Here is a 23851-nt window from a genome sequence, read left to right as displayed (position 1 = left end):
CAAATGAAAAGCCTTTTGACCTCCATGGTTAAAAAGGTTGATGAATCGACTTCCGCACCCATCTCTGTTCCTCCCATACGTTCCAACAAACCTCAAGATCCACATCCTTCAGTTTCAAATACAGGCATTTCTTCTGATACATCTTTTTCTTCCACCCCAAGAAGCAAAACAATCATTCGTTCGCGTCCTCAGTCACTGGAATCCCCTTCCAATAACAAAGACCTGCCCACTCGACCCAGGGCAGGATCCATGGAGGTTGATAGATTTCCTCCGACTTAGGACAGTAAGGAAAAAAGACATGGTCGTAAACAGAAGGGTTCTCCAACCACTTCACCTACCCGTCATTAAAAATGGCCACCTTGATACAATGGAACTGTCGAGGTTTATGTTCTAATCTGGATGATATCAAAACACTGATTGCTTCCTACCATCCTGTTTGTCTTTCCTTACAAGAAACATTTCTCGAACCTGCTGATACAGTCACCATTCAGCAGTTTTCTCTGTACAGAAATGACAGGCTGTGTGATAGACGAGTACATGGAGGGGTGGCACTATTGGTTGATCAGCATGTGCCCATCCTGTCTTTGTCACTCAACACACCCTTGGAAGCCGTAGCCATCCGTGTTTTCTTGGGTCATACCATCACTGTTTGTTCTCTCTACCTGTTCCATGGAGAGACATATGATCAATCAGACCTTGATGCTTCGTTGAACAGTTGCCAGCTCCATTTCTAATCCTGGGGGACTTTAATGGACATCATCCCCTCTGGGGAAGTGCTGTTGTTTATGGGAGGGGTCACTCTGTAGAGCGTATGCCCTCTGATCACAATCTTTCTCTTTTCAATACTGGTTCTTCAGTCAGTCCTTTACCGCTATTGATCTCTCGGTTTGCTCCCCTTCATTATTTTCCCATTTTTTCATGGAGGGTTGACAGTAATCCACTAGGCAGTGATCATTTTCCGATCCTTTTGAGAGAGACTGACCGTGGTCGATGCCACCCTACCCGCGTGCCCCGGTGGAAGCTGAATCAGGCAGACTGGTCCACTTTCACTGCTCTCGCAGAACTTGATCCTGCCATCGTAAATCAGCCATCAATAGACGACTGTGTGGCAGCGGTAACTGGCTGTATTATACAAGCAGCTGCTCAGTGTATTCCTAAAACCTCGACACGTTTTCCACGATATCCTCGTCCGTGGTGGAATCCTGCTTGCCACATAGCAAAGAAGGCTCAAAAACGGGCCTAGGATACTTTTTGTAGATATCCCACACTTTCAAACCGCGTTGCTTTCCAACGGGCCCGTGCACGTGCCAGGTGGGTAAGACGTCAAAGGCAGAAGGAATCTTGGATTAAGTTCGCAACTAGCATATCTTCTACCACCAGTTCCAAGATCATATTGGACAGGATTTGACAGGTTAATGGGCACTACAATTCTGTCCCCCTCTCGATCTTACTCTCTGATGGTCAGGAGGTGACTGATGTCCGGAGCATCGCTGATACTCTAGGTGAAATCTTTTGCCGGGTATCTAGCACTTCTGCTTGTTTCTCCACCTTCTTGGCCATCAAGACTCGGGCAGAGCGTTTACCTCTTTCCTTTCGAACTGACTGTTTCTTTGACTATAATTATCCCTTTACACTGGTGGAACTGAAAATGGCCCTTCATTGGTCTGCCAGTACATCTGTTGGACCTGATGATGTTCATTATGACATGCTGCACCATTTATCTCTTGCTTCTCTTGATGTCTTTCTGATTGTCTTTAACCGGATCTGACAGGAGAATGTTTTTCCTGATGCCTGGCGCCAGGCTATTATTTTACCTTTCTTTAAGCCAGGGAAAGATCCCAAGATTCCTTCAAACTACCGTCCAATTGCTTTGACGAGCTGTCTCTGTAAGACCTTAGAAAGGATGGTTAATGCTCGTCTTGTTTGGTTCCTCGAATCAAACAACCTCCTCTAGCCCACCCAGTGTGGGTTCCGACGACAGCACTTCACCACAGACCACCTAATTCGACTTGAAACATCAATCAGAGAAGCCTTTCTCAAACGCCAACATCTTGTATCAATAATCTTTGACATTGAGAAGGCTTATGACACAACATGGAGGTATGGCGTTTTGCGAGACCTCCATACATATGGGTTACGTGGCTATCTACCCATGTTTATTAAGTTTTTTTAATGGACAGGAGATTCCAAGTTCGTGTGGGTTCGAACTTGGAGTCCCTCAAGGCTGTGTTTTGAGTGTCACACTTTTCAGTATAAAGATAAATGCCATCACTGAACAACTTTCTCTCACTATTGCGAATGGGCTGTATGTCGACGACTTTCACATCTCATGTCAGTCGTCAAACATGAGATATATTGAGCGGCAACTACAAACTGCTCTCAACCGTGTACTGAAGTGGACTATGGCGAACGGCTTTAATTTCTCTCTCTCTAAAACCTTATGCATGCACATTTGCCGCCAACAGGGTATTCACCCTGATCCTGAACTTCATATCGGTAAAGTTTTGCTGCCAGTGGTCCCAGAGACCAAGTTCTTGGGGCTTATCTTTGACCGTAAGCTGACCTTTATACCACACTTAAAGCAGCTTCGGGTCAAATGCACAAGAGCACTGAACATCATCCGTGTCCTCTCTTCTACCAGTTGGGGAGCAGATCGATGTTCAATGTTAAAGGTATATCGTGCTCTTATTCGATCAAAACTCGACTATGGATCAATGGTCTATGGCTCTGCCAGACCCTCGGCCTTAAAGATGCTGGATCCCATCCATCACCAAGGACTTCGACTCTGCACTGGGGCTTTCCGTACCTCTCCAGTTTAAAGCTTATATGTTGAATCTCATGAACCTTCTCCACCTTCGCCGTTTGCAACTGTCTTTACAATATTCTTCAAACTTCGTTCCTTACCACAGCATCCCACCTGGGGATGTGTTTTCCTTCCTCAGTGGGCCGTACTTTTTCAGAACAGACGATCTGCCATTGCTCCTTTTGGCCTTCGCATCCAGGCGCAATTGGTTGTATTGGGTCTGTCCTTAGATAACATTGCAGAATCTACAGGTCAGCCCATCCAACCATGGCTTATTACAGCCCCCAAATGTGACCTTTCTTTCAGTCATCTGAAAAAGTCAGATACTCCAGATTGGAAGTACCGTCTTTTATTTAATGAACATCTTTCAAACAATCATTCTGTTCCCATTTATACAGATGGTTCCAAATCAGGTAATTCAGTGGGCTCTGCTATGGTTTGCTGCGGTTCGGTAGTTGCGCGCAGAATCCCCTCTACAGCTTCTGTGTTCACTGCTGAACTGTATGCCATATCTCTTGCCCTGGAACATATTGCAGCTGAGCAGTACTCCAACTGCACTATTTATACTGATTCGCTTAGTTCTCTACTTGCCCTGGAATCACTACACGTTGGCTCACACCCTGTTCTCACTGATATTCAAAACCGACTGGCCCATTTCTCATTAACATCTACTTCTATCCAGTTTTTCTGGATACCAGGTCATGTTGGTATTCGTGGGAACGAGCTTGCAGACATGGCAGCTAAATCTATCTGGTCAGGCACTATCACCACTGTGCCTATTCCGTACATGGACTATGGTCTTGTATTCAAGGCTCGGCTCCGTGCCAGCTGGCAGTCCACTTGGAGTGAGCAACGCGAGAACAAGCTTTTTCAAATAAAACCCTATATTGGGCTTTGGCCATCTAGCTTCCGTAAAGTTCGGAAGGAGGACGTTGTTCTAACTAGACTAGGCATTGGTCACAGTTTTTTAACTCATCGTTTTCTTTTATCTGTAACTGATGCACCAGTGTGTAGTTTGTGTAACACTCACATCACTATCAGCCACATTTTACTTTCTTGCCATCGTTGCAATTCTCAACGACGGCACTATTTTAAACATATTTTTTCCCAGGGTTTATCTGTAACATTGGACAGTGTTATTGGTGATCGTGACACTGTCCACCTTGATAAAAAAAATTTTAGTTTTTTAATGGCCATTAATCTTTTTAATCTCATTTAAGTGTTGCATATTTATTCACTCCACCTTTTTAATTGTGGTTCCTTTTTTATAGTTTCATTCTCTCTAGTTCAATTTGATATTGGAAAATGGCCAGAACATTAAATAACTCAACACCAGGACTGGAAAGGCCAACTTCAGGTGACTAACGCTGCTGTTTGAACTATACGTTTGAACTACCCGTTAGTCGTCCTGGCGAGTTGTTATTACACTTTTGCTGCATGTCATTTAACACTTTTACTACTTAACTTTTTAGTACTGGCCATATTGACTCATAACCCGGAACCAGGACTAGAAAGACCAACTTCAGGTGACTGAGGGTGGTTCTTGTACTTACCTGTTAGTCTTCCTGGCAGGTTATGATCATTACCATTCTGCTACAGGAAGTCCTTTACAACTTTGTAGACTGGATGTCAACATTGGTTTTATGCCATTTTCTGTTTTAATTGCTGTTTTGTTTTTACCTTCATTTACTTTTACAAATTTTACTCCATTTACTTGACTTTATCTTTTTACTGGACATTTGGCTACTCATTATTACGATTTTGCTATGTGTATTTTAAAACTTCTATTATTTTACATTTTAATAATGGCTGCTATGACACATAACCTGGAACCAGGACTGGAAAGGCCAACTTCAGGTGACTGACGGTGGTTTTTGTACTTCCCTGTTAGTCTTCCTGGTGGGTTATGATCATTACCATTTTGCTAAAGAAAGTTATTTACAACTTCTTTTACTCTGCTTTCTCTCTTACCATTGTAGACTAGGTGTCAACATTGGTTTTATACTCTTTCTGTTTTTCAATGATGTTTTGTTTTACCTTCATTTCCTTACGTATTTTACTATATTTACTTTATTTTTACCTTTTTACCGGACGTTTGGCGCAGATAGCCTAGCTGCTTTGTGTCATAAAACACTAAATCAATCAATCAATCATGTTTTTATTAGGATCCACTTGTTGCATTACAAACACGAGTTTTAACTTCAATTTTGTTTACTTATAAATAACCAGAAAATTGGTATTAAGAAAATTTAACATTTTATTTGACAAGGACACATATGAAGTTTAACTTCACATATAAAGTTTGCAAATAATAGTTTTAGTGATAATTCTAATTTTGGCACGTAGTCTTTTGTATTGTTAGAATAGATAAATTAGAAAATAATAATAAAAAGCTCCCTCTGTTGTATCAAACTTTCATGTGAGTTCCCATGACAATCACTGAATTTATGTTTATCAACCGGAGCATGAATTGTTTATTTAAAATGCATCAAAATAATTAATATAATCGTGTCGAAAGGTGGCAGCAGCGTTTTCTATAACATAGGTTGTAGTAGTGTTTTTAAACTTCACTTATCAACCTCTTTATAGAAGAGTGTCAGTTCATCGTGTACATAATTACTAATTTTTTTATAATGAAATTCCGATTTTGCTATCGTCGCTTGCTCTTCAGACAACACCAGCAGCAACAAAGAAAGCCACAAAAATTCCGCAATGCCCTCTTTAATAAGAACAAGGAAACTTCTATCACCGTGATGACGCTAGCTCCTAGTAAAAGCCCCATTGATCCTCCAATTTTACCTAAAAAAGAAGTACAGAAATAACAATGATATTGGACCTGGCATTTCCAGTGAAATTTCGTGTTTTGTAAAATGTTTATTTTGACAAATGATTGACTTTACGCATAACCTTTCAGTTTCCGTAACATTTTGAATATGTGGTACAAAATTCCCATAAAAAAAACAGACTAAAAATTGTAAATTTATTTGTACCCCGCATGTATCATATCTATTGAACTACCATAACAATTTTGGTGAAAATCTATCCTCACCCTACGAAGTAGTAACGTGGACATACAGCACACAGAACTGTTGTACTTTTATAGTTGTGTTTGTATTACCCAAACAAGCGTTTCGTTAATAAGAAATTCATTAAGTTACTTTTTATTACTAAATTAAGTATTATGGCTTTCAAAATTCTATTCAGTTATTGCATAATAGTATTCATTTTAGGAATAATATTTCAAAATTTCCTTTGAAATTCTGGGTTACAATGAGAAAACAAACTACGAAGTATGTTCATACAGTAACAATATCCTGAATATAGATTCAATATTTTAATTTGTTGAGGTACTTACTGACAACTTCGCTTATTCCATCATAATGATATTTAACTTGAACGTATTTCAGATCCTTGTGTTTAAGTTTTAACCTCATGGCTTTAGACCTGAAATGTAAAAGAACACTGGAGTTATAATTATTCATTCCGTAGCTTAAGATATATTAACACTATGCAGCTTCGAATACGTTAAATATAAACCAGGAAATAGGAATATATTACTTCTGGGACGTAGGGGGTCACCAAATGGCCCAGCGGTTTGTCTGCAGACTTCCAACGCTAAAAACCAGGTTTCGATCCCCGTGGTAAGCAGAGTATAGCCTATAGTGTAGCTTTGTGCTAAAGTACAAGCAACCAATAATGTAGGAGGATGGGGTTTTCCCCAGAAAATCTGTGATGACGAGAAACCCACTTGAAGTGAAAACATATCTCAAGACGGTTAGTATGGGTATTATAACTTTCATTAAAATAAAGTAGAGAACAACGTTTTGACCTTCTTAGGTCATCTTCAGGTTAACAAACAGAAAAGTGATTCAAATACATATTTTTGAAGAAACTGTTACTGATCATATAAAAAATCAAGTGAACATGGCTTATTGTTTATTAGGTATGAAAACATAACGGAAAATAGCTAATAACATATGAATTTAATTATTGTCTGTAGTACATTATTTGAATTAAACGGTCAAAGAAGAAACGTATTACACGTTACTAGAAACTTTAAAAAATTTAAATTTTATATTTGACCTCAATTTTTTATTTTATTATATTATTTTCGTAAGCATAATAAGCTTCTGCGAATTGAAATATAGGTTTGTTTTAATTTTGTGCAAAGCTTCGCGAGAGCTATTTGCGTTAGCTGTCCCTAATTTAGCAGTGTAAGGCTAGAGAGAAGTCAGTCAGTCATCTCTACCCAGTGTCAACTCTTGGGCTACTCTTTTACCAAAGAATAGTAGGATTGACTGTCATATTATAACGGCTCAAAGGGCTTGCATATTTGGTGTGACGGAGTTTCAAACCTGCGATCCTCAGATTGTAAGTCGAGCGCCCTAACCACCTTTAGAAACCTAAAGAAAGCGATACAACACGTAAACCCATTGTCTTTCTATAAACCTATCATGTATAACTTCTGTACACAGAGGAATTTAACCGAGTTTCTTTGAAGAAACATAGCATGAAATCATCCGTATATTCTAAATGCCACATATTTGAACGTTTGTATTTTTTGTGTATGTGTGGATAAATGGAAACTCGCGAATAAAAATGTATAATTTGTATACAAATCCTACGGCCAAACTGATTACTGTTCAACTCCTTGTGGTGACAGAGTTGTGACTGTCCAGAGAAAGCGAGGAAGAAAAAAAGTTCAATTATTGATAGCCACATTGGTCACTAAATGAAAACGAGCGAAGATGAAAGGAAAATGATTGGTTTACTGGAATATCTTGTATAATTTGAACCACTATACAATCTGGCATAAAAACATGAAGTTTTATAACTCGGAAGCACACTCAATAACCCTTATTGTGATGGATAAAATATATCACTTTCTATATATTTTCACCAGCACATGTTTTGGAGAGACTCGTTGTATAGTCATGAAAAACAAAAGACTGCATGACATAACCTCATAAGTTACGAAAAGCCATAACTGGCATTTGAGTGTAATCAATAGAAATTAATAATTGACGCTGAGATAGATGTTTATATATATATAAATATTCTGGATATTTTCAGTAAAAATAAATCTCAGTTGAGGTGTAATCGTGTGCTAAAACTGTATCTCTCTATTATGATAATCCATTTCTCTAGAGCAGGATTTGAACCTGGCATTTCTTGCCCTAGCAATGAGTGCTCTTCCTGCTGAGCTAAAGGGTTAACCTACTTGCACTTGTTCAGAAGGTCATAGGCCTTGCATGGCCACATGGTTAGGGCACTCGACTCGTAATCTGAGGGTCGCGGGTTCGAATTCCCGTCATACCCAATATGCTCGCCCTTTCAGCCGTGAGAGCGTCATTATGTGAAGGCCAATCCCGCCATTTGTTGATGAAAGAATAGCCCAATAGTCGGTGGTGGGTGGTGATGACTAAATTACGGATGGCTAGCGCAGATAGCCCTCTTATAGCTTTGAGCGAAATTAACAAAATACTAAAAAATATAAGGTTGTTTTTGATAGTTGGAATTACAATAATGTTACCAACGCATACTTTTGTTTTCTTTCAAAATAGCACAAGATGTTTGAAAACAAGCTGCTTTTGTGCGTATGTAGCATTAGGCATAATAGGGCTTCCCACTAAACCTTCGTAGTGAGTGTAATTCAGTAACAGTTGTTAAACAAAATTTTAATCACGACTAGTAAGAATATTTTTCTCACCTGTTTACACTGCTGACGTTATATGAAGAACCTAGTCTAGAGTACGAAGGTTCTCTTTCGTAACGATATTCTTTACACGCTGGATTGCAAAGAGATAAGTTATCTGTAAAATATCATTATTTGTCAAAAACTTTTATCTCCCTCTTAAATATGTGTTCATCGTTAATTTTTTGCCATTTATTTCGTATGTTTGTCTCGAGTATACCTTCAAAACTATGACACATTTTGTGAAAGAATAAACAAGTTAGAATGGTTTAACACTGAATGATGCAGTGGCAGTTTGTTGAAACACAATTATTTAGTTGTCAGTGCTTTTAAAGTTGATCGTATATTTTATAAAATAGTCAGAGGTCCAATAGAAAACCAAAACCACACCCGAGTAAGCGAAAGCAAAACTTAATGCTATACGTTTAAAATCTTAAACCAAATTACAAGACGTCATAGCTTTCAGTGATGTCGAGAAACCCACTTGTTGAGAAATTTATATGCAAAAACGGCTCGTTTGGGTTGAGAAAATATTTTACATAGAAGGTCGAAACGTTGTTCGCTCTTCTATGTAAAATATTTTCTCAACCCAAACGAGCCGTTTTTGCATATAAACGTCATAGCTTTGTTTTTCTCTACACAAAAATTGTATTTAGAAAAAAATCAAACTAAACTACATCGTGCCACGCCTTTTTGTAGGAACTCTAAGGTAACAAAAACTACATACGATGGCATGTTTTTGTTATGAGCACTACACAAGGAAAAATAAAAAAAAAAGATAGCGTCCACAAGACACTTATAAAGTTGTACAGACAAGAATCCTCATGACGAAATAGTAGCATTTCACTAAGACACTTATAAAGTTGTACAGACACGAATCCTCATGACGAAATAACATTTCACCAAGACATAAAGTTGTACAGACACGAATCCTCATGACGAAATAGTAACATTTCACCAAGACATAAAGTTGTACAGACACGAATCCTCATGACGAAATAGTAACATTTTACCAAGACATTTATAAAGTTGTACAGACACGAATCCTCATGACGAAATAGTAACATTTCACCAAGACATTTATAAAGTTGTACAAACACGAATCCTCATGACGAAATAGTAACATTTCACCTACTTTAATTTTTTCTGCCTCACTTGTGTTCTTTTTTTGTATATTTTTTCTGTATCTTTCATGTCTGTTCCCCTCCCCTCGATCGGCTTATGTTGTTTGTTTACAATTTCAAATATATAGGTACCTTTGCACTATTCGTTATTACTTCTGTTAGAGAAAACACAAACTTGCAGCTCAGTTATGACTTTGTTATAACACCTGTAAGGAAATCACTTATGGTTACGTGAAGTATTTCTTACCGAAAATAGCTTCTGTGTTTGGGATAATACATTGAAGAAAATCCTGAGGTAAACAGTAGCGGAAGTAATTACTGTTGTTTCCTGTAAAATCAGTTTAATTATAAATATTAAAACATCCTGACAGCACAAACTACGAAATAGCCGTTATGTTTATTCACTCTTTAATATGTAAAGAAACAGAAAACAGTTGGTTTTAAAGGCACCAATAAAAGAGGCAGACATTGAAACATAGAACCATCGTGAGAACTTACCAAGAGAAGAGACAAGTGAATTATTTGTCAGATACAAATACTAGGTATATGAAGCATGAAGGGTTTCAAGAAGCAAATTTTACTTATATTTTATCATATATAAAATAGTGGATCGAAAATATTACAAGAAATCGTAGGCAGAAATTAATAAGCCACAATACCTGATAGGGAAGATACAGACTTGAGGCCAATAGTAGAAGTAAGCTGAAACCAATATTCCAGTCATGACATCGGAGTAAATATTTACAACTCGCAGACATGGTGTGTTGAGAAAATTCCAATAATTAGACAAAATGAGCCATCGTTCCAAAAAGCAGTTAATGGAACGGCAATGAAAGACAACAGTGAACTATAATTAGTAAAGAGTTTTCCGTTATATGGTTTGTCTTTATAAGCCGTATGCCCAGCATGGCCAGGTGTTCAGGGCGCTCGACTCTTAAGCTGAGGGTTCAGAGTTCGAATCCCTGTCGCACCAAAAATGCTCACACTTTCACCCGTGGGGGCGTTATAATGTGATGATCATTCCCACTATTCGTTGGTAAAAGAGTAGCCCAAGACTTGGCGGTAGGTAGTGATGATTATCTGCCTTCCCTCTAGTCTTACACTACTAAATTAGGTACGCTTAGCGCAGATAGCCCTCGTGTGGCTTTGTGCGAAATTAAAAGAACAAAACAAACAAAGGATATACGCTGTAAGTTGATTGTGTTGGGTGATTTCGCCAAAAATATTAAAAAAATAAGCTCTATAAAGACAATTAACCATGTTGATTTTAATTACAGTCTAATGAAATAACCCCCTTGTTCTTGGAAGATTCCACTTGTATCAATCGAGTTACAAGAACCATTTTGAAAGTAGCTCTACTAAACTTCTTGAATAGTCGAAAAAACACTAAAAATCGTGTATATAATTCCGTGTTTTCAACTCTAAAGGACAATCTTCCACACTTATCAAGTGTTCTGACTCCAGGATAAGACGACAACAATGCAGAATACAGTGGAATCCCTGTAAATCAGCCACCTTCGGGACTGAGACAAACTGGCCTGATTAGAGGGGTTCCACTGTATACAATAAGTTTGCCACACGAACTCCTTGTCATAATGATATTTTCGATCTAGTCTAATAGTTTCCCTTAAGGTTCAATAATGTGAAAAACATTAATGTGCTAAAGGAACAATTGATTTGAAAATGTTTAAATTTGAATGACTTAAAAATATCTTAAAATAATTGTTTATACAGATTATGACCAACCTTATTTCTCGTATTAAATTAATTGATAACTAATGTTGCATCTATATTATTGAATGTAATAGAAGGGCTTATTAATAATCATTTAGACATCCAAAATAAAGAACACAATGATTTAAATGTAGTGTTATTGCAGATCAACCTGGATAATTTCAATATGGATGAACTGTTCAACAGTAAACAAATAAAGAAGTTATTTTGATTTGTAATTAGTTGTTGCCTCTAGTAGCACAGTAGTATGTCTACAGACTTACACTTCTAAAAATCGGTGTTTGTTTAGTTTTGTGCTTAATTACAAATAAAAACGAGTTTTCTCTGTACAAGTTCTTTATTCCTCACGTAAACGTCCTCGAGTTGGTGACTTGTGTGCTCTTCTCACAACAGCACGACACAAAATCCAAATTAATTTCTTTGTAACGAGTGTAACGTCGAACCCAACGACTAAGCCCATAGATTGCACACACGCCCATTACACAAAAACTGCAGCACAGCTTCAGAACCAATGATACAACTTACCAGTAGAAGAGACAAGCACTAGAGTACAGTTACAGAATCTATGAACCAAACGAATAGTTTCTTCCACTTCACAGTTTGATTTGGTGTAAGGTCTGTTGAGAATTGGGAGAACTGGATGTTTACATTGGGCAAAACTGTCGCCTGCAAATTTAGACAGCTTTGAAGTGAAGTCATTCTGAAAAGTTAAAAGAAAATTATGAGCCAGCTAGTTAGAAGTTGTTTTAAGTTATAGTGGAAAGTCGTGTTATTATTACACAACTAGACAAGCGGTTAAGAAATTGGGTAATAGCTCTTTCTCAGAAAATGAAAAAAAATTCTAAGAAGATGCACATGGTCTCGTCAAAGAATATCATTGTTTTCTTGAAACAACAATACCTAAACTCTTAGAATTATTATATATATTGAAACAATAGATAAATACTGTTAGAATTGTTGTATCCACAGAAACAATACCTGACTCGTCTAGTTTACTTTTCTCATTTTTAAAGGTTTTTTAACCTTATATTTAGCCTAGATTTAAAAATACAATGTTACATTTGATATCTAGAAACTCATGACCTGAATCAGATGAAACCTGAGGTTCACCATCATCCCAGTCCAAATTCCGACACTATCACTTATGATGGAATCAGAAGGAAACTCTCTTGGGTCATGAAGAGAGATGGTAACTCCCTCTTCTTCCACTAGATGGGCTGCAAGAAACACACGATCCTTACAAGAAAGAAATTATTGAAAAAAAAATATACTTGAGGAATGTTATATTTAATGTACAGTTAAACGTTATTTTGATTACAATTCTTCTTGCTATCTTCCTGAAATAACAAAAAAAAACACTGCAAAAACTAAGTATGACTTTGGATTGATAATGTCAAAATAGTACAGAAACAAGGTAAAAATGAATACATAAAACTATACAAAAATTTCCACATAAATAGCTGATTCAACCATATTAACTTAGGGTTATTAGCCACTGCAAGTTTGTGTAGTACTGTTCAATTTAAATGATTTTATTAAAATTTGAATTCGTGTAAATAGCAAGAAGTCAACGTTTCGTTGTAGATAAAAGTTATTCTGAGACAGATTGTGCTATTTATTTATTGATTTTTATACGGTATTTTGTACTATTCCCTACCTTGTCTGTATTTTTGCTTTTTGCCATCGGCCTAGCATGGCCAAGTGTGTTAAGGCGTTCGATTCGTAATCCGAGAGTGGCTGGTTCGAATCCCGATCGCACCAAATATGCTCGTGGGGGCGTTATAATGTGACGGTCAATCCCACTATTCGTTGGTAAAAGAGTAGCCCAAGAGTTGGCGGTGGGTGGTGATGACTAGCTGTCTTCCCTCTAGTCTTACACTACTAAATTAGGTACAGCCAGCGCAGATAGCCCTCGTGTGGCTTTGTGCGAAATTAAAAAACAAACAAAACTTTTTGCCATCTTTACATTGTACTTCATTTTTGCAAAAGTTTTTCTTTTTAACTTTATTTTCCTTCCTTGAAGAAAATAAATGAAGTACGTATACAAGTGAACATTCGTTTTATTTTTGTAATTCAGCTGTAATGTATATTATTAACATCACATTAATTCTGTCAGTGTCTTCATTGCATTTGTACAATGACTTCATATACTGATATTACGCCGTACAATTGGCTGCAATAGATCACTAACCATCACTGGCCATAATCTTGACGTCTTTGGATTCAATTTTTTAGGAAGCTACAAGTATTCTTTCTAACTTGTAGAAATGTTTTCAAATCATTATTTATGCATGTGTGATTCAATACCTGAATTTCCTGGGATTCGAAAGTCCACGGAGAAAACGTTCGACTGAAACATCTTATTCTGCCATGTTTTGTTGGGAGAGAAGGTGAAACAGACACCTGACGTTGTAATGATCGTTTCAAAATGGACACAGCAGTCAGTAAAGTAGTTGGCAAACTTGCACTGAAGAAAGAATTCTTCACATCTCGAAAAGAAATTAATATCAATGATTAGATCAAGACACAATATCGTTTATCATGAGCAACTAAACGAAGACACTCATAGTCCAGATTCCAAGAATATAATGCTGTAAGATATTACTTGTTAGAAAAAAAACTTAAATAAGACACTAAATGTGTAGAATTTTAGGAGACACCTTCGATATATTGTTCCAACTTGTAATGCATGCAATGAACAATTCTGCATGCTTCGTATTCTCTTTCTGGAAACTTAAATAGCTGCTCTATAAATTTGTAGAAATCATGATGGGTTATCCATAACGTTATATTGCGTTACATAAGTAAAAACAACAACAACAAACTATTGTATTTATTCAGGAATGCATCTTTTTGTTCCACTTGTATTAAAACAGAAATATTAAGCCTTATGAGGTTATACAATGAGAGGTATAGGATTTGCTTGGATGCGATGTACAAAAATGTTATTAAACTGAAAGTTCTTTTAGTTAGATCTTTTATTATTTTTATATTGTTTCATTTAGAAAATATTTGATTGTTGAAACAGTTTTAATGGCCTCACCTGGTACTTTATTCAATGATCTTATCTATAATTATCTCACCTGGTACTACATTCAATGATCTTATCTCTAATGACCTTACCTGGTACTTTATTCAATGATCTTATCTATAATTATCTCACCTGGTACTGCATTCAATGATCTTATCTCTAATGATCTTACTTGGTACTTTATTGAACGATATTATCTCTAATCATCTTACCTGGTGCTGTATTGAATGATCATATCTCTAATATAGCCTGAATTGTCAGATTCAGCTAACAAATCCAAGGAAGTTCGGCTCCAGAGTTTTGCTAAATCAACATTTTCTGTTTCTGTTGAATTAACTAACATTTCATGCAGCTCTACCAATTCCTTTCTATTCTGGTCAACAAACGGATAACCAAGGATAAGTCCTAAGAAGTTTAGTGGTTCGACTGTGCTCGACTTTTCTGCTACAGTTGTGAGAGGATAACAGAAATAAATAAAAAATTGAACAATACATGGACATATATTTTGTTGCAAATTAGGGCTAACATAAAGCATATGATAAAATTACCCAGTTACTCAACACAATGTTGAAGTATTCTACTCTTTTCAAAGTTCATTCGAAAAATATTACTCATACTCCAAGTGATAAAAAGTTTCTCGTATTGAAGTTGTTTGATTCAAGTATTCTTACTAATATAAATAACAAGTATTCTTACTGATATAAATAACAAACCAAACGACTAAAATAATAAAATTCAAGCGATTATTGACCACAGAGAATATTTTGGGGGGATACATTTTGTTACCATTCAGGTTCTAGTTCACCAAGCTACAATCCATTTTCTCCTAATATAGTTTTGAGAATTGTTTCTAATGTACGTTGTAAATGATCACAGGAATTGTTACTGTGGAAGACAACAAACATTAGTAAGCCAGAAAATGAACCGTTCAACTAAGTTTAATTAGTTGTTGTTTTGAATTAAGTACAAAACTACATAATGGGGTATGTGCTCTGTCCACCACGGTTATCGAAATGAGGTTTTTTGGCGTTGTAAGTCAGCAGAAATTGCGATGTGCCACTGAGGGGTAAGTCATAGTTTCACATAAAACCCATTAGTGATGCAAGATTTTAATGGAATTCTAGGACATTCCTGGTGACGTTTCTGAATAAGAACTCCGTCGTTAACATTGGTTTATTTTTATGTGAAACTAAAATTCTGTTTTGTCAATAGTTAGATTTTTACGTGTGTGAAATCAAAACTCGTTTACAAGGATATAGAATATAGATAATATAACAAGTCTATAAAAATTATACTTGAGATTACGTTTTCACATGACTATGACACAAGACAGTCAACTATGACCGGGTTCCGTATATTTCCCTAGTGTTTAATACTTTTTATTAAAATCGATTTCGGCTCAAGAGACAAATGCCCGATTGACCAACAACAACATTCAGTCATTATTTCAAAACATTTGTTAAACCAAACAGATGTTTATCTATCTCTCTGATTTCTCTTTCTCAGAGTTTATAATTTTTGGGGATTTTTTCTCCATTCTTTGAAAAGGTTGGCACTTAAAACCGTTTGTAAGTTTCATTTAAGTTAGTGTAGTGTTTGGTATATATATTTATTCTTATCTCAAAACCTGACACGTTTCTCTAATTAACGCCAAGTATTACAGACGACAGGTTCGATAAGCGTTCAGCTTTGATACCGATATTTGTACTGCCATTAAAGTATATATATCACACGTCTCTAACTCTAGATTATCCAAAAATAAGTGGTAGATATTTCTAGTAGTAGTACTCCACCGGAACATCTGAAAATCGATTGTGTTTGAAACGTTAATGAAAGTAATGGCTCTTCACTGGAACATTTAACAATCGTGTTTTAAACATTGTTTGAGAAACAGGTATTTCACTGAAACATTTGAAAAATCCTATATTTCAAACATTTCAATAGTTTGAAATACTAGTATTTCATTGAAATATTATTTGAAACTAGCTGAAGTACCCTGGACGAAACTTATGTAAATTAATGAAAAGTAATCTTATAACATGAAAAGTTGCTTCCCTACGCATCTCCCCATGGACCCAATGAACCTTCATACCAAGTTGAGTGAAGATCCATTTACAGGGGTGAAGAGGTGGAAAAACAAACCTCCATAAAAACTGTAAAATGCAAAATAGAAATGTATGTGTACCCCCACAATGACCTAATGAACCTCCAAACCAGTCTTAGTGAAGTTCCATCCATGCCCTGCGAAGTAGTTACATGGATACATAACAGATAATACCATTATATAGATACTACACAAAGTAACTGATGTTTTATACAAGAAGTATGGGTAACAATTGCCAGAACAGGCACAAAGAGACTCGTGAATACGTTCTCGTGCTTTAATGTCGCATGGTTACATTGATAAGTATTAAAATAATGGGCCTGGCATGGCCAAGCGCGTAAGGCGTGGGACTCGTAATCCGAGGGTCGCGGGTTCACGCCCGCGTCGCGCTAAACATGCTCTCCCTCCCAGCCTTGGGGGCGTATAATGTGACGCTCAATCCCACTTTTCGTTGGTAAAAGAGTAGCCCAAGAGTTGGCGGTGGGTGGTGATGACTAGCTGCCTTCCCTCTAGTCTTACACTACTAAATTAGGGACGGCTAGCACAGATAACCCTCGAGTAGCTTTGTGCGAAATTCCAAAAAAAAAAAAAAAAATTAAAATAATGAAACGTGTTTGTTTTTGGAATTTCGCGCAAAGCTACACGAGAGCTATTTGCGCTAGCTGTCCCTAATTTAGGAATGTAAGAAGGTAGACAGCTATTCATCACCACCCACCACCCACTCCTAGACTACTCTTACCAACGAATAGGGTCCGGCATGACCAGGTGGTTAAGGCACTCGACTCGTAATCTGAGGGTTGCAGATTCGAATCCTCATCACATCAAACATGCTCGTCCTTTCAGCCGTGGGAGCATTATAATGTGACGGTCAGTTCCATTATTCGTTGGTTCAAGCGTAGCCCTAGAGCTTGCGGTGGGTGGTGATGACTAGCTGCCTTCCCTCTAGTCTTACACTGCTAAATTATGGACGGTTAGTGCAGATAGCTCTCGAGTAGCTTTGCGCGAAATAAAAAACAAACAAACCAACGAATAGTGAAACTGACAGTAATTTAAACGCCCCCACGGCTGAAAGGCGAGCATGTTTGGTGTGACTGGTAAAACGAGTGAATACGTTCTTGTTATTTAGTTTTACATGGTTGTTGTGACAAGAACTGAAATATCTTAATTATTTTATATGTGAGTACATAACCTGACCACAAGTATAGCTCCTAGTCAACCTTTTATTAGGAAGTGAGTACGTAACGTGACCACAAGTATAACTTCTAGTTAACCTTTTGTTAGGAAGTAAGTACATAATATGTCCACAAATATAGCTCCTAGTCAACCTTTTGTTAGGAAGTGAGTACATAACATGACCACAAATATAGCTCCTAGTCAACTTTTTGTTAGGAAGTGAGTACATAACATGACCCCACGTATAGCTCCTAGTTAACCTTTTGTTAGGAAGTGAGTACATAACATGACCACAAGTATAGCTCCTAGTTAACCTTTTGTTAGGGCGTAAGTACATAACATGTCCACAAATATAGCTCCTAGTTAACCTTTTGTTAGGAAGTAAGTACATAATATGACCACAAGTATAGCTCCTAATTAACCTTTTGTTAGGAAGTGAGTACATGACGTGACCACAAGTATAACTTCTAGTTAACCTTTTGTTGACGTGACCACAAGTATAACTCCTAGTTAACCTTTTGTTAGGAAGTGAGTATATAACGTGAAGTGAGTACATAACGTGACCACAAGTATAGCTTCTAGTTAACCTTTTGTTAGGAAGTGAGTACATAACGTGACCACAAGTATAGCTCCTACTTAACCTTTTGTTAGGAAGTGAGTACATAACGTGACCACAAGTATAGCTCCTAGTTAACCTTTTGTTAGGGAGTAAGTACATAATATGACCACAAGTATAGCTCCTAGTTAACTTTTTGTTAGGAAGTAAGTACATAATACGACCACAAGTATAGCTCCTAATTAACCTTTTGTTAGGAAGTGAGTACATGACGTGACCACAAGTATAACTCCTAGTTAACCTTTTGTTAGGAAGTGAGTACATAACGTGACCACAAGTATAGCTCCTACTTAACCTTTTGTTAGGAAGTGAGTACATAACGTGACCACAAGTATAACTTCTAGTTAACCTTTTGTTAGGAAGTGAGTACATAACATGACGACAAGTATAGCTCCTAGTTAACCTTTTGTTAGGAAGTAAGTACATAATATGACCACAAGTATAGCTCCTAATTAACCTTTTGTTAGGAAGTGAGTACATGACGTGACCACAAGTATAACTCCTAGTTAACCTTTTGTTAGGAAGTGAGTATATAACGTGACCACAAGTATAACTCCTAGTTAACCTTTTGTTAGGAAGTGAGTACATAACGTGACCACAAGTATAACTCCTAGTTAACCTTTTGTTAGGAAGTGAGTACATAACATGATCACAAGTATAACTCCTAGTTAACCTTTTGTTAGAAAGTGAGTACATAACGTGACCACAAGTATAACTTCTAGTTAACCTTTTGTTAGGAAGTGAGTACATAACGTGACCACAAGTATAGCTCCTAGTCAACCTTTTGTTAGGAAATGAGTACATAACATGACCACAAGTATAGCTCCTAGTTAATCTTTATAAGGAAGTGAGTACATAATGTGACCACAAGTACAGCTCTACTTACGTGTTTTGAAGGGCGAGTGACTACATAACGTGACCGCTGGATAACGGGGCAGGTCTTTGTCAGAGGTTGTGAGAATATTGTCCTTTTCAGTGACGAAAATGTACATTCGTGGACTTGTTACGGTATTTTCGATCACCATAAACACCTGGAGAATGAATCCAATTAGGCACATAGACAAAACCAGTGACCATACCAAACGGTGGTACCATGAACTTGACCTTGCTATGTGACCCACTCCATGGAGTGAGGTATTTAAAATAAATTCCTGTGATGAATTCTGTTTTTCTTTTGTTGACTTGATATTCATTTTCTGTTGTTTCATATATTCAATTAAACCTGGTGAATCTGAATGGCTGAACCTACTGAATGGCTTTGGAATTTGCAGAACCCATGACAAAACCAGCGGATTTCTTTTTATTTAATCTAATGTACACAGAAACAAAGAGTAGCTTTGAAGTCACTTCTTGATGTTTCACGTGGTTTCTTCTACTGGGTTTAACTAAGTGAAAATAATGCACCAGCTGGTGTTATATTAGTCTCACATTTGAGGAAAAGGGAAAATGTCATACGTTATTTTGAATATCAGTTTAACAACGTCACGTGGCTTATGAAAGCCAATATTGACTCTCTGATTATTCCCGTTTAAGAGGACTATCTGAAAGCAACGGTAGAGTGACACATTTGAAGTGAAACCACTCCTCGAGACTGCGAATAATGTTCTAATTATATAGAGGAAAGTAAGATGTGTGATAATTGATAATTAATCCCTGTCCACCCAACAAAATCTGATATGAGATATAACACGTGGGACTTAACCTGCGATAGACTGTTTTATGGGATTCGTTACCATTTTCATCTAGGGTTAAATACAGTCGTTGTTTCACATAAAAAACTGGAAATGTTTAATACATTAGGTAATTTAAAAAACACGGTAGCACCATTCATCTTTTACTAGTACACATCACAAAATCAGTTTACAATAATTGTACAAGAACTATTTGATGACTGTGTATTCTGCTAACCCAGATGGGGCCACAATGACAAAACATCACCTGAAATAAAATGTTTTTAATTATTACTTAGAGAATAAAAGCAATTTTGTTTTTTTAACGTTTTCCCAGTTTTTTAAAAATTATCTCATTTCTCAAGTTCTAAAACATAACAAAATATGTTTTCTGGTCTATTACTTCAAACTGATGGACGACAAGTGCAGATAGTACTATTATAGCTAAGTGCAAAATCACATAAACAAAACAAAATCCTACAGGTAACGTATGAAAAATGAAAGCTGAGAAATTACATTATTCAACAACTGAGATCTCCAAGGAAACATTTCCGTGCACTCCACGAGTGAGAAAATAACCCAAATGTAATTATTTCTAAGCTTTATATATTGTACTAATTTCGGTACTTTTTAATAAGAACTTGGATTTGAAGCACTCAAAGTTCTTAAATTATATTTGTTTAATTACACTGTTCGTGATATTTTTCTTTAATGATACATTAACTATTTAATTAACTTAATTACTGATACCACATGTTGAACCTACGCGTTGAGTTGGCGAACACTTAAAAGCGAAGCAGATTACTGGACCATAAGTCAACGCCCTCCTTGTAACCTACGGGATGAGGTAAAGTCACGCAAAACTGATTGCAAACTATCCACCTGTTGGATTTCTTGTTCTTTTTTACCATTATTAATTTGCCAAAAAAAACAAAACAACAACATAGCGAACACAGTTCAAATTAAGTTAATGACGTTGCCATAGCAACCACATTTTGAAAGTTAAAAATTGAAAGATTACTAAGTTTAGTCACCAGCCCGACACGCTAACCGGTAGGCTACATAGGCTCGCATCTTTGTCATAAGAACGGTAGTGCTTATAGTAGGAATAGGCCAGATGTACAATACAAATTAAAATCTCGAACACACTGCAAACAGTGTGTGAACAAAACTGTATAATGACTTTTTACACACTTTTGAGTAGTAAACAAACTAACTACAGAGTAACAGGTCACCAAAACACTGGAGAAGGTTGGCAGAGTAAAAACACAAATTTTCAGTTTGAGTAACTGACTAAAGTTGTTGGAAATGCAGATTTCTCTTGCCTTCACTTTATGCAAATCTAAATGCACATGAATAAATTACGCTACCTTGGCTAAAAGCTTTGTTTTTATAACCTTGGTAATAACAAATAATAACTATAACCATTTGAAAAACTATTAACGAGCTAACAATACACTGATAGCCATATTCTATAATAAAGTGCACGCTCTGTGAGTTGCCATCTAAAACCCCACCATCATAAAACGTGCAGGTATGCGCACGTGCTACTTGACCAGATGTGTCAGCTACAAAAACAATAACAAATGTGGAGTATGTATAGTATTTAAATCTAGGTTCCAATTCTGATATAAACTTTGAAAGCGAAGTCTTCATTTCTATACGTCTGACTTTAAAGTTCTGACTAAAATGTTATATAATAAGCAATGACTAAAACAGCAGCCACTAAAATGTCTACACGACGACAAGAACTTTTATATAATTGTTTCTGAGTCATTACTATACTGGTTCTTGATTTCCAAATGTTTAAACTGGTATACGGACAATGTCTCACCCAAATATTTTTTATATAGTTTACCTTTTTATTAATTTTTGAAAACATCTTAAAAGTTTGTTTATTTCAAAGTGAGAATATAATTAGGTAGGTAATTTGGTAATTATAGCATGAATTTTTCAAGATGAGAAATTACACATTGTAAAAAATTCAGCACTTTGTTACATAAAATTGGCGTCTCATTAGAAATAAATGGCTCTATTTCAGTAGTAAAACAATTGTCAAAAACATTTTCAGTCAAATGCAAGAGACTAGAAAACTATATAACACAAAACAAAAACTATGAAAATCCAATTCGTGTGAAGAAAACATTGAGCAATTGCTCACAATTGAAACGTCCCTCAAAACAATTATTGAATATTTATAAAAATTAGAGAAATTTTGGTGGTCAACTTCATTTGACTATTGCATTCAAGTCTTATAGTTATAATTTTTCACAAAGTATGCATCTAATGTTTTATCAAAATAACGACAAATTTCGCAAAAATTTATATTTATGAATAGGAATGTAACATCAAAAGTTGGTTTATTTTCAAGCAAGAGTCGGTAATTACGGAGGTGAGACATTGTTCTGGATCCGTTAAAACTATTAGTTTTTAGGGCTAAGTGTAGCCTTGTAGCTTGTCTTAAATTTTGAAAAAGAACAAAAAATTAAACTTTCGGTTCTAAAATTACCTGCTCTGGACTCGTATATCTAGTGCGAGAAATATGTTATGTTGCAAATTAACAAATCTCAGCTTGATATTGCACGCCGAAAATGTTGACAGAAGAACTTAGTTGTTTGAATACGATGGAAAGCAAGGGGTATACGTTGAACTTTATCCTATATAGACCTTTGCTGAAAGCTTTTTTAATGCGCTTTCTAATGTGAAACATATATTCCTTCAAATTATGTGAATGAGACAATACATCAGATGGTTTTAGACATAACTCTGGATATACGATCAAGTTACCTTTGCTTTCTATAGCTGTTTTATCGCACTTTAGTAGACATTACAATAAAACTCGTTACGAAAGTCTTTTGAAATAAAACATAAACTCTATATAACGAAAAACTGCAAATAAGTCATAATAATAAAGCTAGCATAAGAAATACAGATTATAAATAGACCTAACAATAAATATCACAGAACGTAAGCAGATTTTAAATGAGTCGTAGTAATAAGGCTGCGTAACAGAAACGATTTCTAAATAAATCATAACAAAGGAACACTATAACGAAAACGTTTTTCTGAAAGTAAGTCATAACAATAATATCAGTACACGAAGAACAATTTTTCAAATAATTTGTAGCACGTTTACTGCGCCTCTTTTTTTTAAATATTCAAAAGTAAAAGAGATACAGAAGTAATCTACATGTTTTTCGATCTTTTTTACAGCTTTAATTACATTTTGTGCAACGCGTTTTCAAACCATCAAAGTCCCCCACTCGTACAACAGTAAGTCTTCAGAATTACAACGTTAAAATCACAGGTTCGATTCGCCTCGGTGGACTCACCAGATAGCCCAATGTGACTTTGCTATAGAAAAAAAAAACCAACAAAAACACACAAACCATTAAAACAACCAGCAGAAATATCAGTCCTCTGGGCATTCATAACTACCATTTCTTGGGAAAGGCTATTAGACCTACGGCTTTTTATGGAATTGTCTGACAGTTCCACAACAATGTACTCGTACTTAACATTAATTAATGTTCACCATTTACGAAAAAATGATTTTATTCACATTGTAGTTTAAAAACAAACTATCATCACAAAGATGATTTTATTGAAGAATTACTTTGTAGGCACAGTTACGGATGAAAATGTTTTGTTTTCATGATGTCACACTCACGAGATATACACTAAAAAACAATTTTTAAGTTTGTTTTTTATTGTTTTATAATTGAAACTTGCTTCTTTCTGTAATTTTTTTACTGTTTAAATCTAAAACTTGCCATTTCTGTGAAAATTTCAATTGATTTATTTATTGCTCAGCTATAAAAATACGGTCCAGTTATAAAAATATTAGTTATGATTAGTGGTGATCATAAACAAGACAAAATCATAGTAGCAGGCGTTTTGA

The 23851-nt window shown here is 36.0% G+C and overlaps 1 protein-coding gene across 1 annotated transcript; it reads right to left on the bottom strand.

Annotated features, from left to right (window-relative positions):
- Nucleotides 1–4998: 4998 nt before the first annotated feature.
- LOC143248273 (bile acid-sensitive ion channel-like) lies at nt 4999–19679 on the bottom strand. Its single transcript, XM_076496680.1, has 9 exons — nt 19167–19679; nt 14600–14831; nt 13664–13845; nt 12440–12573; nt 11882–12056; nt 9870–9950; nt 8514–8616; nt 6159–6247; nt 4999–5602 (listed from the first exon to the last, which is right to left on the bottom strand). The coding sequence occupies exons 1-9, from the start codon at nt 19486–19488 to the stop codon at nt 5454–5456; spliced, it is 1467 nt and encodes a 488-aa protein (XP_076352795.1). The 5' UTR covers nt 19489–19679; the 3' UTR covers nt 4999–5453.
- Between the last annotated feature and the right edge of the window lie 4172 nt (nt 19680–23851).

The sequence above is a fragment of the Tachypleus tridentatus genome, chromosome 4 (assembly GCF_004210375.1).
Source record: "Tachypleus tridentatus isolate NWPU-2018 chromosome 4, ASM421037v1, whole genome shotgun sequence".
Taxonomy (NCBI): domain Eukaryota; kingdom Metazoa; phylum Arthropoda; class Merostomata; order Xiphosura; family Limulidae; genus Tachypleus; species Tachypleus tridentatus.
The sequence above is the reverse complement of the archived record's forward strand: the minus strand, read 5'-3'. Positions and strand labels throughout refer to the sequence as shown.